At 37.5% G+C, this 25601-nt stretch overlaps 1 protein-coding gene across 1 annotated transcript in view; it reads right to left on the bottom strand.

The window, feature by feature from the left end:
* Nucleotides 1–25601, bottom strand: part of LOC119775643 (catenin alpha-2) — an 82854-nt gene that overhangs the window by 28769 nt on the left and 28484 nt on the right. Inside the window, exons 5-6 of the mRNA XM_038273695.1 lie at nt 15242–15355; nt 4802–4983 (exon numbers count right to left, since the gene is read on the bottom strand). Of these exons, the coding sequence (XP_038129623.1) occupies nt 4802–4983; nt 15242–15355 (296 nt within the window). The remainder of the gene's footprint in view (nt 1–4801; nt 4984–15241; nt 15356–25601) is intronic.

Genomic DNA, 25601 nt, shown 5'->3' with positions numbered 1-25601 from the left:
GGTCAGTCATCTCATCAAATGGGTTCATTCTAAACCTGAACACTTGATGAGATAATTGTAGTCTGCTGTGCTACTGCTTGGTTGGGCAGCCACATTGCCCTTTTTGGAACCAGTTCAACACTGATTTATAGGATCGACAGAATTTAGAATAGAAAATATATTGGTTTAGGGAATTAATTTTTTTCTAATGTAATCTAGAAATGTACCTTTTTTTCAAAGTAATAAATATTTTCAATAAAATGTAACTGAAATAATGTAACTATATATATATATGTATATATATATATATATATATATATATATATATATATATATATATATATATATATATATATATATATACACCAATAAAGCTCTGGGACATCTATTCACAGAGCTGTATTGGCATAGCAGGACACAAAAAAGCTGTATTTTTTCCTTCTTTCATCTAAGCCAACTGTCCTTAGGGTTGCCAAAACTTGAAAATAATCTAAAATGAGACCTTGAAAAGTCCATCTGATCTTTATCACATCTTTTCAAAGTTCTGCTAGGATGCTCTGCGGAGGATTTAAGGATCTTGAAGTTGCTTTAGATCGAGTAGACTTCAACCACTCTGAGCTGTTATTCTAGGCATTGAAATACTGTTGGGATCAGCTGGGCTCTGATAAGTAGCTGTGCCAATTGTCGCCAAATTTCTGAGCCACGGTATTGCTGGCAGCTTGCCTACCTTTCTGTTAATGTCTGTTCATGGCTACAGCACTGGAATTCTATTCAGGCTCAAACAGGACTATGTAAAGGCAATCAGGGCAGATTTTCGGTGTATATCACCTTATTTTATGTTTACCAAATGGTTTTTGGTCCTTTTGTATGGGTATATGACATGACTATTTCCCTTTGATTAACTGATTTTAGAGATTCAGCTCACAAAAAAAAGAACTGCCTCTACCAAGACAGTCCCATTTCTTGCGAAAAAAACAAATCTGGAATTTAAATCAATGACCTTTTGAAACCAACCGACTGTGCTAATGACCGCCTCATGACTTCCCAAAGAGTTGAAAATATACTCAGTTAAAGTGATACAAAGACGGATTCTGTTCTTATTAGGTGACCTCTGAAAGCAAATACTATCACTAGATAATTTATTATAACTTATAACAAGGTATCAGAGTTAAGGGGTCTTAATAGATCTGCATATAATTCTTTAATTTGTTTATGGTTCTGTGAATGCTCTTGAGGCACGGGATGTTGAGTTACTGTGTAACTGTGACCACTGAGGCAAATTATGTGTGATGTGGGATTCTTGTTCAGTCATAGGCTAAATCTGCGTTGCGTGTCCTGATGCCAAACTGACTAATTGGGGTTAACAACAAGTAATAATGGTGCCGTCATAGCACTACAGGCAGAGACACTCATGACTACTCAGCTCCCTGATTTCTAATTATGGATTTTATTTATTTATTTATTTTTCTTGTCCTATGGTTTTAATTGAAGGAATTAATCAAACCCAATTTACTGGGTCAGCAAGTATCAGATATTTTTGGGGGTATTTTCCTCATAATCAAGCTTAGGTTGAAGATATTTGATATATTTCTGCTAGATTTAAAGTGGAAGAAATTATTACACTTTGAACCTTTTAGTTTTGTTAAAAGTGCAAACTTCATTATATTCTTTGGAGATTTTATGAGATGTACACTGCAGATTAATGTTGGAAATAGTGTAAAAGTTATTCCTTACTGTAATTACAACTTTTAGTCTTCTGTCCTTTTTCCTCCTTCATTTTTATCATGTTTGGCTATTCTTATTTGAAAAATCTCAAGCAAAGTCTGAATCTTATTAAGAAACGCATCAACACATCATGACCTTGTCACTGCCACGTTTTACTGTGGGAGTGAGAAAGTCAATAATATATATTGGTATATAGTCAAGTACTTCAGTTATCTTTACATTATCATGGTAGCTTATAGCGTTATTAACTTTATAATTTTCTATGTGGACATTGTTATTGTTCAAAGTGTTTATAAAGACAGCTGTTCTGAGTTTGTCAGGAATGTATTAATAGACTATTGCTTATGTTTAAGGGATTAGGGAAATGCTTATTTGAATTTCTCTCATTGCCTGTGCAGACTGCTGGGTCCCAGAACTCACCACCACAAAGAACAGAGCCTCGTTTTTATCATTATATAGATGATGTCAGAACTCCTGTCTTTGTGTTTGTGTTTCTGTGTTTGTCTCCTTCATCCACCAGGAGGCGCCTGGTTCTGGTCCGCCTCCTCACACACCTGCTGATGGTTTTCTCGGTAACTGAGTGTTCTTAAGCTGCTGACTGCCACTACCTCGATGCCAGAGTGTTTGCCAGTTTTGGGTACTCTAGCCAAGCTGAGTTTTGGTCAACCTGAGTTTACTTCGTTTTTGTCTTTGCCTCTCGGCAGGAAGTCATCCTGCAAACTAGATTTCTCGGACCTTCACTCCCTATAAGGATCAACTGAGCTTCAAACTGAGCTGGGATTCAAACAGGAGGTTTGGATCCACTTTCCCCAAGAGATCGTTTGAGCTTCTCACATCGTTTGAGCTCTCCATTACGACCCGTTCAAGTACCACAGGAAATCTGAGTGGCAGTCAGTTTCTCCATTAACCAACTACAACCGCATTCTGGGTAAACCCTGTTCCGCCCTCCACCAAATCAGACAAACACTGGAACCAAGGCAGACAGACAGGAGACAAGGATTCAACAACTTCTCTGGAAACATGAGTCGGCAACCAAATCCTCTTCTCTAAGTTAACGAGTCAAATTCCCCACTGAGCCTGAACTAACCGCTGTCTTGTCCCCTCTCCTTACAGTTCTGGTTGAGCAGTGTTCAGAGGAACACTTCTACCCCTGCTAAACTTCTTCAATAAAACCCGTCAAACCTTTTCCCTGGTCTCTCTGTTCGGTTTTCTGCATTTGGGTCTGAACTTTGTAAAATCATGACAGATGACCTGAGTTGGGCTTAGATTTTTGTTTAGAATTTTGTTTTCTAACTTTCATTTTTAAATCCTTCTTAAAATTTCATTTTCGTTTTGCTTTACCCATTCCATTTACTTTTTTCGTGACCTTGCTTATCCCTGAGCACACTGAAAACCAGTTGAACCAATCATAGTGGAGCCTCGGATGTAACGAGCTCTCTAATTGGTCATTTTGTTAACTAAATGTGGCAGTGTGTTTCTCTTTAATAATTCAGTTTAAAATGTGGAATTATAAAATGCTTTTCAAATATGATTTTAATTTGCCTGATATAAATCTTAAAGGGGTCATAAAATGTAAAACCGTGTTTACATTGTCATAGATGAATAACGATAGTTCAATGGGTGAAATGGACGTACAAAGAAGTTCAAACCCCATCGACACCTCCTTTCTCTGTTAACTTCCACCATAACACGGGCGAATTTAAACAAAGGGGGGGTGGCTGCTGGGCCGCTGACTGGACTGAACCGGGCATTCAAACCAAGCAATTAGCTTCGGGGCTGGTCCAGAGCCAGCCGGGGACGGAGCGACCAATCCCGAACCGGTGACGTGATGCTTCCACCCACCTACCTTACCGGAAGCACGGGCAGCGGCTACCGTCACCAGGTCGGGTTCGGCCGCTCCGTCCCTGCTGGCTCCCTCCCCCCGTACGCCGGAGTTCCTGGACCGGTCCCGGAGCTCGTGGCTCGGTTCTGCTGCACTGTAGTTAACCAAAATCCCAGACGATTTCGAAATTCAAACCGAACATTTTTTTAGGTATGAAAAGTAGGAAATGTCCGGGAAAGGGAGGACAGCTGGTTACCCTACCATATCAACAATGTGATGTTTCAGTGAGTGAGTGCTTGTTGCCATGATGCGTCTTTGCTCAGCAGCTTCGCTTGTTGTAAACCAACCAATCAGCGCACAGCTCATCTAAATATTCATAAGCATACCATTAAAGTAGGAAAACCTGTCGTTTCATTCTGGGGCTCTTAACCAGGCCTACATTAGGGCGCATAGAACAGCCAATATACCATTTTCAGCCCAACCAATGTTACACACCCTATTCAGAGACCTTAAGGACCAGCACCAAATACCCTATATAATCATTCTATGACCCCTTTAAATTTGTAAAGGCTATTTTTAGTCTTTCAGTGATTCTAGGACCTTTATAAAAGAAAAGCTTATCTTTCTTTAAGAAATGTGTGAATTCTGAAACAGAAAATAAACATATTTGCAGCTTAATTATGTTTTTAAAACCAGATGACATTCATTATGTACCCAGGATTTAATCTCATGTCTTACCTATTGAAAGCAAAGATCAAATACACTACACCAAAGATAGACTGAATGCTTGGGCCAAAAAATTATATAATTCTACAAACTTTAAGAGTTAGCGCTTATATATTAGCTTCCACTGTTCATTTATAGGTTAATACTTATTAATTTGGGGAAAAAAAGGCCTTCCTTAAATTATGACATTTCTAGCTAAGAGAAGTTAAGAAAAGTTCCCTAACTAACCCAAAAAATAAAAGTAAAATGTATATTTTGCCTAAATAATTTTTTTCAGTGCTGAACAGGGCTAGAGAAAAACACAAATAAATACTTGAACAAATATTGAGGTTCAGTAAAAAAAAAGCTACAGGAATTTATATGATTTAACAAAGTAAACTGCAATACTTGTAAAATCCCAAACTGCTACCTTCATAGTGTGTACCAAAATCTTACTTTTTAAAATACATTTATATGAAAAATACATCTAAATATATGAAATACATTTCTATCACGCCCCCTACTTCTAAGTATTTCATGATGACCAATTTTGATTTAGGCTGTGATTACCTGGTGAAGTCTGTCATCTCCATCATGATCATACACATCTGCTTGGCCAGCACAATGATGTCATTGCCATTGTCGTCCCACTTGGCCACTTCTGCATCAAGCTTGCACTTCTCTTGTCTGAAGCTCTCCACCTGCTCTGCAATCTTTGCTTTCTCCTCCTGGGGAAGCTGTGCCATGATGGCCTGTAGACAACAAATCAAAACTGTCAGAGGTGGTAGAGGAAACATTGGAAAGTTCAGAAAAGAAAATTGTAGCTTTGTGTCAGTCATAACTGAGGAGAAGAAACAGAGGGAAAAAACTGAGGTAGAGACATTAGATAAAACTGGAGAAAAAATTGGAACACAACTTAAGAAAACAGAGATAGATCACTGGAATTTGAGAGCCTACTAAAGCTAAGGCCGGTTTTTTACTTTAAGATACTGCAAAACTACAAACTTAAACATTAATTTTCTAGTCTTGCCCTTTAAGAACACTTTCAAATAATGTTCTTGACTTTGTATTTAATGACCAGACCTTTTCAAAACCCTTGACATCTTATACCCATAAAAGCAAATCCATTTTTGCCATCAGTTCTTTCCCAGCTATGAAAATACATTTCCTCTCTTAGCAGCCTTTGGGGGCAGGTCTAAAACGGCATAAATCTTGTGGCGAGGTCACAAGCGCAGTTAGGACCTAGTATTATTTGGAAGATAAATGTATAATTACCTAGCCTCTAAGACCAGGGAATGAATAATGTATTTCTTCAACATTATGTCAGTGAGGTGAGGTGGAAGGAAGAGTAACCTGGTTTCCATTAGGTCGATTATATTGACTCAAGAGGCATAGATTGAAAATGAGCACATTGAAAAAAAGGCCTAAATTCACTGTTAGTTTTTCCAACTTCCCTATTATTCATTTCTATCTGCATTCCATAGAATTTATACCTTCTTTGAATGCATTAAAAACACCTCCTCCTCACCCCTTTGGCCTACTCCCTTGAAATATACAGTGTGCACATGTGCACTATTACTATGCACTCATTAGAAGATGCATCAGGAAAATAAAAAAAAACTAAGACAATAAAAATTTGAAAAACGGACAGACATAGAAAGGCTTAGAGACCCAGCTTTCTCATCAAAAATAGAACTGAAACTTCACTTTTTGATAAAGCTTACTCATAGTGTATGAGGTATTCCTAAGCTAGCTGTATAGAATGGTATAGAATCAGAATCAAGTTTATTGCCAAGTAGGTTTACACTTACAAGGAATTTGACTTGGTATTGATGGTGCAGACAAATTAAATAAATATACAGAATACAGAATCTATATAGTATATAGCTATGTACTATATACTGTACACAGTAGATTGTGTTAATGTAACGAAGGAGGTCTGGAGATGCTATGTTGGTGTGGCTTCTAGGTCCTGAACGGGGGAGGGAGAGAGGCAGTGTCAGTCAACTTTTCTTGAGGTGTGAGGTTTTGGTCCTGATGGACTGTAGCCTCCTGCCAAAGGGAAGTGACTGTAATAGTTTGTGGCTGGGGTGCGTGGGATCAGCCAGAACCTTCCAGGCTTAGGTTGCTGAAAGATAAGGCCCTGCTGAAACATATGGACCACTTTTCTTAATTTTGCTTCATTTTACTCATATTCTCCAACTCTGCATTATTTCTTAGTACAAAATCCAACTTCATGTTCTCTCTTATTTTTCTTATTGTTGTTTGATCTGGCCTTGTGATCTGTTGGTCTGTGACACCATACTGGAAGGAGGCATTTGTTGGGCAGCAAGCATTAACAACCTTCTTTCCAGCTGATAGAGTTGGGCCTTTTTTCAGTGCTTTGTCCTATTTCTCTAGTGGATATAGCTATGGGCTCATATTTTAACGTGATTAACACTATGTGCTCTCTTTAGCCCCTTTTGACATAAAAACATTAAAAGCTCATTTGTTTAACTCTTACAGTACTTTTCTGGACTATGAAGCTAGTTTACCACAATATTTTCTAACAGAAGGTTTTAATGGATGAGGGCTCCTCTGTTCCTTTTTATGTAGGCTTTTTGAACTACCCTGTCGGCCTTGGGAGAAGGCCGCTCACACAGACCCTGGTTCTGCTGGCGTTTTTTTTTTTGCTAAAAGGGAGTTGTATTTCTCTTCGCTGTTGCTGCATACATGCTTCATGCAAGAGATTGCTGCAGTCAATCACACAATGCAAGTGAATTACTCCATGTTTATCCAGAGGGAGCAAATCCTCCAGGGTCAATGACTCAATGCAATCAGCTGTGTTTCCTGAAATAAATAACTTATAACTAATATGTCTGTGTGACTTGATTATCTCTGTAAAATGCCTTGAGATTACATGTGTTGTCAAATGGCGCTATGTAAATAAACTGAATTGAATTGAATTAACATGTGGGGATAAGTTTAGGTCTTCTCATAGCACTCTTAGAGTGGCAATGCAAGGCATTCATGGTTGGTATTTAAAAAGAAAAATGCTTGGCATAAACAAACAAGCTAAAGTAGCCCCCTCAAGCCCAGTGTAGATTTCTTCTGCTTCTCGTGCCAGGACACACGAACAACACCATGGAGGCAAATCCAATTAAACAGCATGTGGGGTGAGAACACTGCCCTCATTTAAAACAAATACCAAGTTAATATGTATTTTAGCTGCACAGCAAGGATTAAACAATTTAAATACATATTAAATTTTAGCAGTCACACATATATATCATCACTACAAGTATATGAACATGCATTGGTTATTTTCTTTTTGTTTCAGGATCTAGGGCAGACCCACTTTAATTAATTTAATCTATAACTGAACATATAGAATATCTGAATTCCATTTACATGTTAAATCCCCAGCTATAGATTATCTTGATACTTAGATAAATCCCTAAAGTGATTTATATTGGAGTCTGTTTTTTTTTTTTTTTAATAAACAGTATAAACTAGGAAAGGAAAAAAACAAAAAACAAATAATTGTTCCATGAGGTAATGGCTGGGTTTAGTTTGCTTTTGCTTGTCTTTTTTTAGTCACTTGTGTATTGCTAAGGAACGCGTTGATCGGTCAAGAGTATTTTTTAAATTGGTCAGAAACACTGTGCTGATCCAACGCAGCAGTTAATTGGCTCACCACAAGCCTCTCCAAGATCTTAGTAGTAAACAGACACTTGGAAATGGCTCTGTAACAGGGATGGCAACTCCAGACCTTGAAGACTGTTGACCAGCAACCTAAAGATGTGTCCTTGTTCAAGCATACTTTGATTAAATGTCTAAAGTACATCTTCAGCATGCAGGTTCTCCTGAGTCCTGCTAATTATCTTAATATTTGATTCAGTTAACTTGAAGCAGGGGCACCCACATCTAAAAGTGTCAGGACACATGCTTGAGAACTGGAGCTGCCCATCCCTGGTCTATAACAATCAAAGTAAGAGGATCTAAATATCTGTTTTCAGAATGCAGGGAGTTGAAAAAACTTTACGTGAAGGTGCATGGTTTGGGATGTTTTCCAAGTAACTATTAATGTGACTTAAATGAAAACATCTTCAGAGGAGGACTTGCAGTTAGACTTGGGATCATTGTTCTTCTGCAAACCCGAAGGGACCTTGTGCTTGAAATCCTAAAATGCGGGGTGGAGAGTCTTTGCCAGACAGTAGAATTCATTTGTCCATCAATTACGGCAAGTTATCTAGGCCCTGCAACAACACAGCAAAGCAACTTAGATTTACAACAGATATAGTGGGACACACAGCCTCCAAAAAGTTTAGCTCTTTGGAAGTTCCCCTTTTGGGTCCACATAAAATCTTCTCATCAGAAGTCTTCGAGACCATTAAGTTTTTTATTTTATTTTTTTTAAAATGTGAAATAGACCATCTGTTTTGGCCTATAATGAGGTCTGCAGAGCCTTAGATGTTGATCAGGTTTTTCTATATGTCTGGATAGTACTCAAGGAGTAATTTTGCTAGGTCAGACTTTACTGGAAAGTTTTATCCCTGTTCCATGTTTTCTCTTTTGATGGCTAATGATTCTGTAGTATTGTTTGCTGGAGTTGAAGAGGTTTAGAAATTACTTGGTTATCATTTTCCAGACTGACCTATGCAAATTACTTTGCTCGTTCAGACCCCGGAATATAGCCTAATTCATATCACAAAGACTCTTAATTTAACTGGTCAGACAATAAATATCTGTAGTTAACATCTAATGTTTTGACTTTATCTTTCAAGGGGCATCAGTATTTTATGCATTTTAGGGACAGTTTGGTTGGGATTCCTTTTTCCTTCAGAAAATAAAGTTATTATTAAAGTATTGAATTCTGTATTTCCTCTCATTAACTGATATTAATGTTTGTTTTATGATCTGGGGGGATCACTCGCCTAGGATGTGTCAGACTTGCCCTTAGGCACATCACTTTACCCGGTGATGGTAAAAGAAATATATTTACTTTTCTATTTCCATCGTAAACCCTTTTTAACACCGTGTTCCTGTGGAAACAACAAAACTAATTTCTGCCCACTGACTCTTTAAGGCTTCTTGGTCTCTCAGCTTGAAGTGTTGGCATGCCAGTGGCACCCTGGGGTGTGGTTTGATGATTACATACTCATGTCCAGTGTGGCCAAAAATATAATATAAACAAAGCTGTTCAGTAATTGCAGCCTAATCAACAGGAGCTCTGTGGTGACATTCATCAGGATCGCCTGACTTCAGGACTGTAGGGTGGCCATTAACATATTTGCTTTTTTATACTTCCTGTCCCCAACTGTTAAAGCCATAAATTATTCACTCAAGTCTATAATTACTTTAAAGTGTGTACAGCTGGTATCTTAGATTTGACCATGTGTGATTTTTCTTAATGCCAATGTTCTGAGTCACAGTGAAAATGTAAACAGAGATTTATTAATAATTCTATGTGTGGCTAATTCTCTGAGTAGAATAAAATCTTCCCCACAATCTTTGTACTAAAGAAACACATTAAGTCAGGGCAGAGTGCTCTTTCACATAAGTGAAAGAGTATAAAGTCTTTGGGAGAAATATAGAAAATTCCCTGTCCAAAAAATAGGTCTGGGGGTGTCGGGTAGGGGAGTAAGGGATTTGGTTAGTATAGCAATTCACTTCTAAAATAGTGTGACAAAATAGAGCATGTCAGGGAGGAAGGCAGAGAAAGGGTTGTGAACACAAAGGAAAGCTGCACAGCAGAGGGGTAAACACATGAGCCAATTGGGACGTCAGAGGAGCGCAGCAAGGGTCTTGGTGCTGCACCCACCCCCCTCCTCTCAGCCACCTTCCCCAGCAGCTCTCTAGAATTCACTTATCCCCAAATCCCTTCCCCTTCTTTACTGATAACAACAAGGAGCAAGCCTTGGGAGCTTAACACAGTGGCAAATCCAGCCGAGGGAGAGCGGCGCCAATACACTAGGCGACTAGGCTACGTCTGCTGGGATTAGAGCGCTTTCTGGGTTTCTTCACCAAGTGCTGCATTTTGAAATGACTTTAATTTGTTTCATTTGAAATAAACTGCCCAGACACTCAGGTTCAATTTTATGGATGACCTATCAGCAAGGTTATCCAATCACAGTGTTTAGAGATGTTTACAGTGTGTTGACTTCCTATAAATCATCCATGGCATGTCTCACAAGTGGGGATTTTATTTAACCTCATGCACAAAAGCAAACTACAAAGTGGAGACATTTTTAAGAAGATTTAAGCTTCTAAAAAAGCCTTTAGCCTGATTTAGATGTTAGTTAAGACGAGAGAAAAAATAGTGAAGCTGAGAGTAGAACTGAGACATCACACAGACATCCTTTGTCTTTTATCTGCAGTCTGGATAGGTTTGGCGGGATCACAACTGTAAACCTCAATGTGCTCATGTCAGCTCCTATGGAGAAAATGGATTACCCCCCTTGTCTGTTGAGAAAGAAGACAGTGCACCAGTGTGGACTTGGCATGACCGTAAGAGGACGGCAAGCTTATTCTAACACCACACACTGGAGCAGATTGTACAACTCAACACTGGTGTAGAAAAAAAAAAAAACATACCTTTTATGGATGTGTTTGCCTTGTGCATGTCCTAAATTTTAATCTCAGAAGCCATGACACTGTTGGCTGGTAGAAAAACAGTGCTGAGAAATACTGTCAGTGTGCATGATACTCCGTTCACTAAAGGACTATTTAAAAAAAAGTTGACCATCTAGGCACAAAATATCTATTTATCTTATACTAACATATCTGCAACATGTGTTAATACTTATCTGTTCTGTATTACTGTTAAAAGTCATGAGAAAGGGGACACTTTGCCTTTTCAAACTGTTCACGAATAGAGCTGCCCACTCACAGCTTAGTTGAGTGCCAGAAAAACTAGTTAACAGTTTGGTGCTGTAAAGCTCCTTTGTATACAAGTGTTGGTGCATCTTAGCTCAGATGGCCCTGCAATGTAACACTGCAGGAGCCCTAGTGGGAGTATAAATACAACAAACTAAAGTACTTCTCACCCAGAATCCCCACAGTCTTTTTGGAGGAAGCCAAAACATGGGTCTATTCTTCCTGTTTATTACGCAATATCATCTTAAAAATTATATATCCATTTAAGTTAATTATATATCCAAGTTAACAAGAGGAGGACTCCTCCATAGTTTGTCATCTTTCAACCACAAAGTCAGTGTAATTGGGGGATATTTAATAAGCTGATTTTATAATATACAAATGTATGTAATGTTTATTAAACCTGGTATGTCTCATTGAGATTACAAATCTCAATGAGACATTGAAAAAAAAAAATACCAAAAAAATAAAAAAATTAAAGTTACAGATATAAAAAAACATTAAAAACCAAAGGTCAAACAGCATAATATTAAACTCCAAAATAGAATCCAGCAAAGCTAAATGCACCAGGGAGCTTTATCACAGATCCTTCCTCCCAGCAGCTGTAAGGCTTTATAATATCACTGTTCCCAACAACCTCAATAGGTTTTTATATTGATGCTGATTTCTGCAGTTTCCTTCTTTATTCACTTAAATAACATGCTGCTATTATTTTTGAAAGTCTCTGGTGTTGCTATTTTCACATATCCATTACTGTAAAAATGTCCACAGTTGTACATTGGTTATTTTTTATTCAGATGCACAGTATTTATATTGTAAATGCACTGCACAGTACAGTATTTTATTTGTTTTTTTTTTTTTTTTCAAACTCTGTCACTTATTCTGTTATCTCTATATACTTTTAAGTTTCCTATTTGTTTTACCACATTTGCTATAATCTTTTGCTACTGTAACATCGCAACATCCCCATTGTGGGACAACAAAGGTATTTTCTAATCTATTCTAGCCAATTCACTACAGACGTCCCCTAATTAGAAAACTATGTCTTTGAGACTCTGTTTATATACTGTGATTTGTTGGAGATCACTTCTTCTGGATGGACAAGAAAGATGTAGCAGTTATATGCAGCAGATGATCTCTCTCCATCCTCTTACCCGGAGACAGAAGAAATGTGGGATGAAAGGTTCTGAGGAGGAGGCCATCAGCCCTTAGCTGTCCTGGTTTCTCTGAGACAGTGGCTCGGAGTTTCTGATTGGCTGTTCCCTCCTCCCACACACATTAGTTCTTGAGGGGACTGTCAATAAATATCTGCATAAAACACTCTTGATAGGAAAACATTCATAAATTTTATGTCTTGTGACCCTTAGACACAAAATGAATGCCAAATCATCATTTTAAGATTAAGCACGCTCTTTTTTGTCCAGTTTCAATACATTTTCTATATTTATTTAAATTTCTTTCCTCAAAATTAATGGGAGTTTTTTAATAGCTTTCAGGTCATGTGACTGACTAACAAAAAATAATGTCAAATTATTAGACAGGACTGGAGAGATGATGCAGACTTGTTTTTATCCAATTATAATGCATTTTTGTAAACATTTATAAAATTTTAAGGAAAAGTCCGGTCATATTCAGAATTCAAACTTCTGAAAGTACTTTAAATCAGAATTTATTACGTACCGTTCAATAAATTAGTGTGTTTTTAATTAAGAGTAATTTTCATTTGAGTGTGCTTTACCAGAGACATCCATGTTTGTCAAAGAACACTACTGCCACCTACCAGTTTGTGACATCACAGTGCGGAATCGGCTGTTGATCAAGTCCCAGTGCTGTATCTGGTGTTTGTCACAACGCGCAGAATGTTGGCTACATATTTTTTCTCTGGCCACAATTTCGATGGGATATCTTTCTTCTTCAAGGTGGCAATCCAATGACAAACCCGTGGTGGATCATGAATCGGGAAGGTGAAATAACTACGTTTTTTTTTTCACTTTTACCCAATGTATTACAACGTCTAACTGCCATGCACGTACGCATTTTCAGTTTAACTATAGCTCTTGCAAATTCAATGGTGAAGTCCTCTCGAAAACTTAAATAATTGTTGTTGGAGGGGTGTCTAGTGGCTCCCATTGATTCTGCTTGTAAAGCGGGGAGAATTGTGCTCGGCTTACCACAACGTGACGTCATTGCCGGAAGTGTCAGCAGTGAGGTGTTTCCATATTTGGGCAAAATTGGCCTGTCCCTGACTCGGTGATCGAAAAGAAAATTATTATTTTAATTTTTTTAATGATTAAGTATAAATTCATTAAATCAACGCAAACAAATTAGTTTTAGGTATAGATAATGATCCATTTATTATTCCTTGCTGACGGACTTTTCCTTTAATTGGTGATTTATTCTCATTATCCATTATAAGAAAAGTATTTCATATATTGCTAGTTCCTTAGTGAAAAAGGAGGAGTGAGTCAGCAGAGAGCAGCTGCCCAGGTCAGAGAGGAAGTCAGTTCACCCTTGATGAGGTCGTATCCCCGGCTAGGATAATAGCAAAAAATCAGATGCAGGGTGCAAGACATGTGGTTTTAGACACAAAAGCAAAATTTCAATAGATCTGCAGTAAATTGCTAAAATAACGCCTGCAGCATGTAGACTCACGATTTAGGGGTGCATAATAAAAGATAACGAAATAGTAAAAGAACCTCTAAAAGATTGGTACTGTATATCCTTACCTTTTCTATAAGAGCTAATGGCTTAACATACCACCCGGTGCTTTCTCTCAAACAAGTTTTGCTGACTGAACTTTAGCAAGTGTGACAATTGATAGATAAAAAAAAAAAGTTTTTCTGTTCTGTAGAATAAAAAAAATATTTTTATATAAAAGTTAACTTTTAAAACAGTTAACCGTTCTTACAGAAGTGGATATTCTAGTTGGCACATCCCTGGATGACTCTTTAATGTTAAAAGGAACTACTAAAAAGTGTAAAAATCTTAAGTACAGAGTCAACATGCCTTTGCAGACAAAATACTTAAACGGGGGCATGAAACCCAGTTTGTAGATTAAATTGGGTCAGGCACACTGAAAGCACAGTGAAAGTCCTAAAATGTGCATAACTGAAATCCTAAGAGTGTGCATGTCTTATTAAACTATTGTTGCAGTGGTTAGAAGTAAAACAAATAAAACATTCTTACCCATTTTATTTCAATAAAACACGAAAACTGTAGCAATAAAAATGTTTTAGTAAAGCAAAAACACAGAGGAGCTTTTTTTAAGGATGACCAATGGATTTGGTGGTAAAGGTGTTAAATTACTGAGGTAGTTTGCTGACAATTCTCCAATGAACAAGTTTAAACATCATGACATTATTGCTCCTAATGGCTCCTTGAGTAAGAATAGGTTGCCTTCCACTCATGTACAGAGATTTTTCAAACACAGGAAAAAAAAAGGTATCATTAAGGAGGTAGCAGCTCCACATTAGAGGCATTTAGCTAAAACAGGATTCTGATTTGATTGGATTTATTTCTCAGCTTTTAGTGAATTACCCCCTATGTTTGCAGGCTGTACAGAGACCTTGCCGGGGCCACAGGGAGTGATATTGAGCCAAGTCACACCTCTGTCTTCCACAATCCATTCAAAATGCAGCACACCGCTAGAGACTGTGTGTTGCTGGAGGGAAGCAGGGACTGATACCCTCTTAATGTCCTTTAAGCTGGGCCCAAGTGAAAAATTGCTAATGTGCAACAAAGCCCAGCCCTGGCGATCACGACTGAGGCTTTGGCACAGGTCTGTGTCCCATTATGAGGGGCATCTGAGGGGAAGTTGGTAATTAATTCTTTGTTTGTGGTTTGCAATTTTATACCTTCAAACCCTGAACATAGCTGATATGGAATAATGGTGCTGTTAGAATCAGTTAAATGCTCCAAAAGTGATGAAAGGTGGATGGCCTCATTCATCGACTGCTAGAAAATGACCAACATTTCTTAAGAAAAACACCTGAGCTGTAAATAATAGCTTTTCAAAAATAAAATAATTATTCAAGGTTGCTATTACTTTATCGAAGCAAAATACATAGACGTTTTCCTGTTCTTGTTTGTTAAAAGTTTGTTAATTGGGGGACTTTTGAAAAGGAGAACAGAAGGAAGTGATCACCCACTTACCCGAGCACTCTGACCGGCAATAAGCTGGTCATCTTCAGTCTGGACACTAGTCCTGCTGCGAGTGTCATAGTCCTCCTGCTCAAAGTCCGAGTCATCCTCCAACTCCTCTGGTGTCTGTAGCAAGCATAAAACCAAATTAGAGAAACAAACAAATCAAACTTATGGAAAAAAGCATTTCCGCCATAAAAACTGCAGTTTTCCTTTGAACATAAGTATCATTCTTACAGTTTTGTATTCTGCATACAATATTTAAAATGTGCCTTTTCGATATACAAGCATAAATATGCCTGATAAGCTTATCCCTACACATAAATGGTGAAAACAGCAAGAAAAATTGTAAAAATGAAATGTAGAGTAATGCTGATGCAGTTTTTATTGCACACACACACACACACACACACACACACACACACACACACACACATATATATATATATGTATATGTGTGTGTCTGTTAATGGTACTCATTTTATAGTTGCTGTTATCTCTGTTGGGGAGTTCTCTTTTTAGTATATCAGTTATAAAATTATTCGCATGTCTGCCAGGTATATGGAAAAACAGTAGTGAAGGAATTCTGAAGATTATGTAATGTTTCTAAAGTAGTGGGAATTAGCCCTAGAGGAATAAGAAAAAAAGAATCTTTAGCAAAGCATAATAGGCTAAGCTGCCTCTATTTCACAAGACATTTGGGATTGTAAACACACGACTACACTATATCAAAAGACTTTGGAATTAGGGGTATGCAACATTCTCCTTATTATTTTTATCGATTTTTTCAAATAGAAAAAACTATATTCTTATGAATCATCTGAAATACGGTAGCTTTCACATTATGCTACACATTAAACAAAATAATTAACATGGTTGTCAGTCCCTAACTATTCATATTGTTAAAAAGAGACATAAAACAAAATGTATACTTAAAAAAAAAAAAAGACAAAGGCATGGCTTTTAGGTCTCAAACACCCCGTATTCTTAATTGCTTTTATTTGATTGTTATTAAATTAAAATTTCTTTAAATGATGCTTGCATTTCAAAACACATAACAGATATAACAGCAGTGGCTGAAGAGGTGATGAAAATCATACCTGCAAAGTACTCTGAACCAAACCATTTAGGTACTTAAAATAGATCTAACTTGAGAGCTGAAAAAAAAAAAACTGTGCAAAACTAAGGGGAATTTTTAGCCTGTATCAAGGCAGTATTTTTCTTTGTTCTTATATGCTGAGAAAAACTGAAAGAAGTCCTAAACTAAGCATGTCTCAGCTAGGATCACCAATAAAAGAGAAAAAAGAATCATCATTGCATTGAAAATCTAGCTGCTAATTATTTATTTCCACAATCTTCAGGCCGTAGGTCACAGCATCAGACATCCCAAGTTCCAAAACCTAATTTCAGGGAGATGCTTACCCGCTCCGTGCCCCATACATACACACTGTTTAATAACTACCTGTAATTTCTTAAACACAAAACAGAACAGTATTGGTCTTTTATTTTCAATTTTCAATACTTTCAATCTTGTAGTCTTGAACCTGGTTGTTTTTCATGGGACTTCAGCATACAGTGCACCTCACCACGGTGTAATCATTCCTCACCATGGCTGGTTCTAAAAAGGGGCCAACAGGGGCCAGTGCCCCTGTTGATCATGTCCTGACCACTGTTATGTCCCCTGTACTGAAGACATAATACTTACAAGAAATTCTACAGTAATGATGATGTGCGCTGGAACAGACATGGTTACTGATAGGTCCTTTGGATCTGCTTCATTCTTTTCTTTACAAATTCTGTTTTACTAATTATTCAAAAAACAAAAAGGTGATTGCTTCAGTGGTATTGAGATTGGATCCCAGTTTTCATCTGCTAAATGTTTTTTTTTTCACAACAAATAAAAAAAATGCTCTAATTTTTACAGATAAGTTTAACAGTTTTTCTTGAGTTCTAATTCAAATTTTATATAAAACAGTAGTTTTAACTTAAATGAAGTCAAAAAATGTAAAATTCCTAAAGTATAAATGTATATTGACCTTATAAGAACTAGAATTTTTATTGAGCCTAATTAAAAAGAAATTTCACTTCATGCAGCTCTCTTCATATATTTGAATGCCTTGCCCTGTTTTTTATTTCATGATTTTCTGTGCCCTCAGGAAAACATGCTGTCCCCCTCCTGGCCACCAGGTACATTTGGTCTAGATCCACCTCTGTTCCTCACCTTCCCTATTGGATATACTTTAGTATATTCTGGTGTAAAATTAATCTGATATTTTAATTTTTTACTTGAGGATTCAACTTCTGCCATTTCACAGGATGCACAGCTTTGAGTGGTAAGTAGGTGACTGTCAGAGAGTAACCCAGAGAAACTTATCGGACTGATCCAATCAGCTCTATGACAACCAGTCGCCTGGAATGCTGGTTGAACAGAGCATCGCTTTGGACAGATACACTGCACAGGTTTCACCAGCAACCTCCTCCACACACCCCGCGCTCTCTTGTTGTTTGCGCAATCGAAGTAGTTCTTATCTGCACATGGTGCACAAATGATTGTACTGCCTGCACGCTCTCACTCACATTAAAAAACATCCCCTCATATAGTCTAAAATGCGGGATAATTTATCCGACTCACGGGCATCCGTGAAGAACTACCTATATCAGGGGGACTCCCGTAACTTCCGGGAGACTTTTGATGTCTGCAGCATAAGCACAGCTACGGTCTATGTATCAGAAATATTCCTTAATTTCTTTTGTTGCCACAGTGGGTGCTGTTTCTTCTCTCATAGAAAGTAGTGACAACAGGTAGAAGTGTGTTAAGTTGAGGCACAACTTGCAGGGCTGCTAGATAAATGATTTCTGGTGCTCGGATCTCCAGCAGTTCTATATAAATTATCAAGTGTTTCTCACCCTGAGTTGCTCTCTTTCATTCCTCTTTTGGACACTACTCCCAGTTGAAGGATGACAACATAAACAAGGCAGGTTAGCTTAGCTACCTGTTAGTAATTCTGGGGAGCAGTAACAATCTCTCGTATATTAATGCAACAAACAACCTCATTTTTCAGGGGGATTTGGTGTCAGATGTGGATTCATTTGTGTCAAGTGCTTTTTTTTATGAGCTGTCCCAGGCATGGACTTTCTAGCATACATTTTTTTTTTTCAAATTTGTATGCTTTTGGTACTATTAGTCCACCCCCTGTCCAAAGTGAGGGTAGCTAAAACTGAAAAACCTAGTATGTTATTGACCTACACTGAACAACAGATGCACCTTTGACTTTATTGCATTGAAATTAAGAACAGATCTTCAACTTAATCATATTTTTGTCATAAATCTCCAAAGCTAAAAGTATTTCTCTATGATTTTAAGAGAGAAACATAAAGCAGTACATTATGTAAAAGTAGAAGCCAACTTTTTCGTTTTTCTTACACAATAGCATTGAACATCCATTTTCATGTTCAACCAAAGATATTCAATTAGCCGTGGATTTAAGTCCAATGTGTTAGAAAGACTTTGCCCTTCTAACATATGAATTTGCTTTGACCTCTCCTGTTTAGTGATATTATTTTACTGAGCCTTGTTGCAGAACATATAGCCTGTAACAGTATTTTCCTATACAATTGCCCTATATTTAAGAAGTCCTTAAACAAAAACAATAAAAAAAAAGCATGATGATATAAATGACGATATAAATCTATTGAGATCAACTGACTTTGGCCAGCATTGCACAAAATTAGCATTGAGGGCGAAATTCTCCCAATACCATTCTTTTAAAATTAGTCAGGCAAACTTAAATTAGCAATCCTGTTTTGGTGTAAAAAGGACTTCTAAAAAGTTGTTGTTCTTGCCACTCTTCTATCAAGAGCAGATTGATAGAATGCTGCCTACTGGTTATCCTGTTTTCTGACCTGAGATGTGGAACTTTGCAGATACTTCAGACTGACCATGAAAAACTCCTTTCTGAATGATGCTTTACTTGCATAGTTTGGGTAGACAGCCGTGTCTGTTTTGGTTAGCTGTTGCTCCACACACTACATTTGTTGACAAATGATTTAACAGTGAGCTGCAAAAAGCCAAGGATTATGCTTAAAAACCTTGCTTAAAATTTTTTACAACTTCATCTGTACCTGTTTGGTTTATACCTTCATAATCTTCATGATTCTAGAAAATTCTGAGGCCATCACAGGTCAACTGACAACATGTTAGGCTTAAGTATGTCGAGATTGGATTATAAATTATGCAGCAGTACTTTTTTCAATCTGAAAAACTCACATGGAGAGAAAAGACAATTAGAAGAAATTCATTGATACAATTACTTGGTCTTTGGTGCTCAGACCTCGGCAGGAAACATAGCGCTGAATTTTGATAGATATGGATGAACAGGAGCAAAGAATAGGGCTGTTTCCCACCCAGGCCTGAAACTGGTGGAGGAGTGGAGATAGATGAAGTTGGTCAATCTGTAGACTGCTGGTTAACGAGACGGTATGCTGAGCTTTATGGGGAGATCCAATGGATTACGTGAGCTGATACTAGAGCTTCACTGAGGTACCTGGAAGATGGAAGTCCAGTTTGGATAACACAGGTTAAGAGAACCTGTCCATGATGAGCAGCATGAAGCCTGAGTGGAGAGGAAAAACTCCCCATTGGGAAGAAACCTCTGGTAGAACCAGGCTCAAAAGGGAATGCAGTAAGAGTGCGGGAGTAATGATACTCTGATACCTGCGCACTAGGTAGCAGACAAGTTGCGGTTCGGGGGCCTTTTAAAATGAACTTTGGATGCTAATTGGCTTTCGTGGAGGCGTGGTTCAAAGCTGATTGGCTGTGTCATAGGCGAATGAAGGCGAATAATCAGTTTATTCAGTTGAACTTCTGCCTAGGCTCCATCTAACTAACAAGATGAATTCTAAATTGGGTACACTAGATTTTATTTAAGGGTACAGAGCGGATGATGGTGAGCATTTAAAAATGCCAAATTTTTCAGAATTTGTAACACATTTAAATAATTCCTCTTTACACAAATGTAGTGTTCACTGTGTGTTGGACTATTTCATTTTGTGAAATCTAAATGAAATACAATGACGTTTCTAATTTTAAAGTGACAAAACATGAAATACATCCTAGAAGGTATGAATATTCTTAATAGGAACAAGTTTCTCCTGAGAAAAGTCGACGCATTTAAGCTTTTTTCTATTTATATATTTAAACACAGTGACATTTTCTTGTAAAATGTTCAACATCAACTAAGAGCATCTTTCTCAAGATCTGTTTATGAGAATAAAAGAAAAGTATGAAACAGTAGGGGACTGCTATTTTTCCATTTAGTGTCTGGTCGGTGTGATTCCTGTAGGAGTTCATGTACAAACAAACAGCTTCAAGCAAACTTTGCCTCTATCTCTGCATGCCATGCTGGCTTTGAAGGTAAAGCGGCCAGCCAAAAATCTTTTGGTCTGTTTTTTAGGCTTGCTAATATCTCCAAGCCCCTGATGTCATTGTGGGATTTGGAAATTATGTTGTTTATCTCGATCTACTGCACTCTATTTTAGGCACTAGATGTTGTTCAGCTCATACACTGGTCTTCTTTTGCCAGGGGGTAAAAAAGCAACGGCTAAGGGTGTAGAGAATATTAACACCCTCCCAGTGCATCACTTGGTTTCACTCGGCAGATGTCAAAATGGTTTTGAAAGTCCTAACACAGTTGCCTTTTTAATGGGATTTTACAAATATGGAGTGGTGACCAGCTGTTTTTACTTGCATTGGTAAACCAAGTTTTGGGTAAATAATAAACAAAGAAAAATAAATATTTCTGTATTCCCACAATGTTTCGTTTATGACCCAAAGCAGCTCCAATTTATTCAGTATAATGGACAATTTTAAATCAATCTTTAATATATACTTCAAAGGAGCTTTGTCCACAATTGCCTATTTGTGAAGTGTCCTGAGTAAAAAAGGAAGAATTTGGAAGAATCATCTGGAGTGAAAGTAGAGAGGAAAAAAAATACACTCAAATGTTGATTTTTTGCAGAATGAGCAAGTTCAAGAAGAAATCATTGTGGTCTAAATTAGTGTTTTGAAGGTTTTAAAATACTGTGTTTAAATCAAGCCTGTTTTCGGCACAAACCTAGACAGAATGGTGTTACATACTACTAAAGAGAAGAGGCTACTAAAGAGGATCTGTAAAGATGCATTGACACCAAACTCAAAACAAAAGCTGGAGTCAGACTTTTGGAATCTCTGCTTTCATTGGATCTTTCTGAAGTCAAACTGATTTTCATTCATCATTGTTGAGGTTATATCATAGATTGATCAGGTTTTGAAAATCAGCAGAGGAAACTCCTTAATTTCTCACAGCTCTGACTAGACCTACCGTATGGTGCTTTTGCACCGATCGCTTGCTGGGCATCAAAAATGCTGAAATGCTGAAACTTGGATGCTGGGTCAAAAGCTGGTGGAGATGCTTTGACACTTTGAAACTCTGGATGCTCTGGCTCTCTTTATGCTCTGTTCTATCATTGCAAGCTAGTGAGGAGCTCTGCTTTATTTGCTCAAAACATCATATGTGCAGTCAGTAATTCAGGATAGGGATCCTATAAAATATTCTATTATAGTTCAGAGTGACAGACCCCCCACATACCAGTGGGAGACATCAATGGGACTCACCAGTGAAAGCTCTCTGAAGCCGGCCATTTTGCCAGTCTGCCATTTGTTTTTAAGGTTTGTGGTAAAATATCTTCAAGTACCAGAATATAAAATGTTATATTGTCTATCAGCAGGTTTGAACATTTTCAGTTAATTAAGATATTTATAAACTGTTTCATTGCAGTTCATTAAAGCCTAGCATACACTTCCACGATTTTTTGCCCTTTTCAGACTGACTTTCCAGTCGTGTAAGAATTTTTCGATATGCCCGACTTTCAGCTTGATCATGCGTCGTGCGTCATGTAGAGTACAGGTGGTAACGAGAGGTGATCAGCCTCTCACGACCACCTCCCAATCAGGAAACTTGATTTCGGGAGAAAATCAAACATGTTTGAGAAAAATCAAACATGTTTGATTTTCAGTCGATCGTCATCAGCAAATCGCTAAGTGACCATGCACAAACAAGGATTCTTCTTCTTCTTGCTCTCAGATGAAAACACAAAAGCATGGCGGGATGCAAGTGAAATGGAGTTCTTTCTGTAAAATTGACATACTGTATTAATCACGTTTGCTCTAAGGGTGTGCAAAATAATTGTCATGACGATGCATCGCGATTCTAATTTTCGGGATCTACTGCATCGATTCTTGAAGGCAAGAATCGATTATAAAAAAAAAAAAGAACAAATAAAATACATTTATGGTTGGCGCACATCAGCCAAACCAAGTGTAGTACAACTTCCAGTCCAGCAGATGTCGCTGCGGATGTGTTGACGCCCGCTGCCTTGTGTCACAAGCATTTCCGGCCGTGGGACACTGAGACGAGTCATTCGTAAACAAAACATGGAGGACACTAAGAAAATTCGCCCCGGGGCTTCATCCCATTTCAAGTCAGATGCTTGGATGCATTTGGGCTTTATAAACAAAGAAGGTAAAAACGAAATTGATATGATGCACGTAATTTGCAAAAAGGGAAATATACATTTGAATGTTTTCGTTTCATTGGTTTAAAGGACCACTGAGGCCATATAAACGGCTCTGATTATCCTTATTTTGTTATTTTAAGTTTGATGAATCCTAAGATCTTTTTGTCAGTGTGTCCACGCCAGTAATAGTAATATTTCTGTCCAGTATTTGTTTCCATGGCAACACCTCCAAAAGTCATTTCAGTAAATACAGCTATGTATGAATTCAGTTGCTTTCAGTTCTGTATCAGTTGAAGACACGATCCGGATCACACCCAGCCAGTCAGCCACTGGTAAGGGCTGTATCTTTTTCTTACATTGTTCAGTGAAAATATCGCAATGCATCGCAATATTTCAAGTATCGTGATGCATCGTGATAGAATCGCATCGCGGCATGTGAATCGTGATTTGAATCGATTAATGACTTCTTTGCCAATACCCACTTTGCTCAGCCATGTCTTTGTCCAAATGCGTCATCGCCTTTTCTTTTTAGGGCTTTCAGCGCACAAAATTGCACAAATTGCTAAGGCAGCGCTTTTCACTCTAGTGAGCTTGATATTCCTCTTCTACTCATTTGGCTTCCCGATAGACAAGTCTATCTGTACCCTACGGTTTCGTTGTATAGTGTGAGCTAAATTCGTACAGTGTATGCCCAGCTTAAGAGAACGTTTTAGAGGGGTAATAATATTCAGTGCTCTCTCTTCTCTTTGTTCATACCAATCAATTCTTTGGTCTTTTTAAAACCTGTGGAGTTTATACATTTTTGCAGAAGCAATCACAGCTTACATGTAGTGCCTTTCCTTTAGAAAACTCCTGGATTAGCTTTTCTGATGGGTTGATGCTCAGATTTCTGAACTGTAACGTGAAACGGTCGAGGATTCTAATGCTGGGACACACCACTCCCAATGCTTGGATGTGCCGCAAGGATTGCTTGATATTGTCCACAATAGACTTTGGATGAAAATCAGATCCTTTGACGCTAAGAATGCATTCACTGTGAATGCACCATTAGATCTATTCTCTTGCTGGAATTCATTTGGATGTGAGCTAAATGGTTTGTTGTAATATTAGTGTGCGTGGACATAAGTTAATCTTTAATTCTTAATGTAAAATGATTCAGAGTTGGAAGAAAATAAACCCATCATGAAAAGATAAAATACATTAGTCAGTGGCATGTATTTTGTTTCATAATTACAGCCTATTATGGATTTGTACCTTGGCACAGTTGCTTCACGCACAAGTATTATGTATGATGACAGTGTGATATAAAAATGAAAATCTTTGCAATAAAAATTCTAACTACATTATGGTAAGTGCAGTTATACCTTATGCAAAGATGTGGTAGATAATTGCTCTGCATTTTCACAGAAGAATGTGACACATGGCCTGACAAAAGTGATACTTACTCATACATTAAAACTGTGAAAGAATCCAGCCCCCTTATTTGCTTCAATGAGGTCACAGTGTGACGCAGCAAAGGTGCCAACTTGGAGTGCCAGTTACCAAGGAAACAGGGCACTCATCTAAATGTGATGATGGGATGATGCCGTTATTTGCCTTATGGTCACTCCAACAGAGGATTTAATTATTATGGATATCGCAATAATTGTACAAGCAAGTGAAACTCCTGCTTTCATGTTCTAAAGCCCTGAGAACTATTAGAAAAATATTTAAACTTAAACAAAATAAAAGTTATTACTTAATCCCATCCTAGCAAACCTTTCCAGTTATAAAAGAGAATTGGTTTGAATGTGTGAGGGGAGTATTAGCATTCTTTAAACCTTTCATTTAAACGGATTAGACAGATTTATTTGTCATTTTGTATACAGGAGTGTATGCAAGAAGAAATTTTGTTTAAATCAGCTCTATGCTTATCATGGTTATCTTGTTATAACCACAAACACACTGACATATTTTTTGAGGAATTTTGCTTACTACAGTAACGCAGAGCTTTCCAGGATTATGAATCAACTTTAAAGTGCCTTGGGATAACATATGTTGTGAATTAGGGCAAAATAAAATGTTACAGTGGGGGAAATAAGTATTTGATCCCTTGCTGATTTTGCAGGTTTGCCCACTTACAAAGAATGCAATGATCTATAATTTTAATCATATGTACATTCTAACAGTGAAAGACAGAATCCCAAAGAAAATTCCAGAAAATCACATCATATGAATTTATTAAAATTGATAACCATCCTCCATGGTGTTTGTTTTTCTTGCTTCTGTATAGCAAGAAGCAGAATAGTGACTTATGTCAGGTATTAAGGACATTCAGGTCAGATGGATGCGACCTGGCCGTTCAGACACAGGTCGCATTTAAAAAGATCAGATTCATTTGAAAAATCAAAAAGATTTGAACTGTGCTCCATTTAATAAAATATCAAAAACCTTTTCTGTGTTTCATTCGCAATAAAATGTACTAAAAAATTCAAACATTCAAGTAGGACATTTCAACTATACTACTCCCAGAATGAGTTGGAAAGTCAGTCCATACTTGACTTCCTTATTCAGGATGCTTCTACTTTCATCAAAAGTAGTTAAACTTTACAACATGTAAAATTTCATCAGATGTACATGTACAGAACTAGTTATAGAGTTTGTAAGAAATTATGTTTTAAAATGGTCTATATTTGTAATAGTGCCTGCAGTTTCCATTCGTAAACAATGAAGAATCTAAGTGTTCACATTTTGGAACCTGAAACATTGTCCCTGTTACGTCATAAGCCATAATATTGAATTTGGACATAGAGGACCAAGGTCCTGGCTGGCTAACTTT

The sequence above is a fragment of the Cyprinodon tularosa genome, unplaced genomic scaffold (assembly GCF_016077235.1).
Source record: "Cyprinodon tularosa strain WSP-4 unplaced genomic scaffold, ASM1607723v1 ctg886, whole genome shotgun sequence".
NCBI lineage: Eukaryota > Metazoa > Chordata > Actinopteri > Cyprinodontiformes > Cyprinodontidae > Cyprinodon > Cyprinodon tularosa.
The sequence above is the reverse complement of the archived record's forward strand: the minus strand, read 5'-3'. Positions and strand labels throughout refer to the sequence as shown.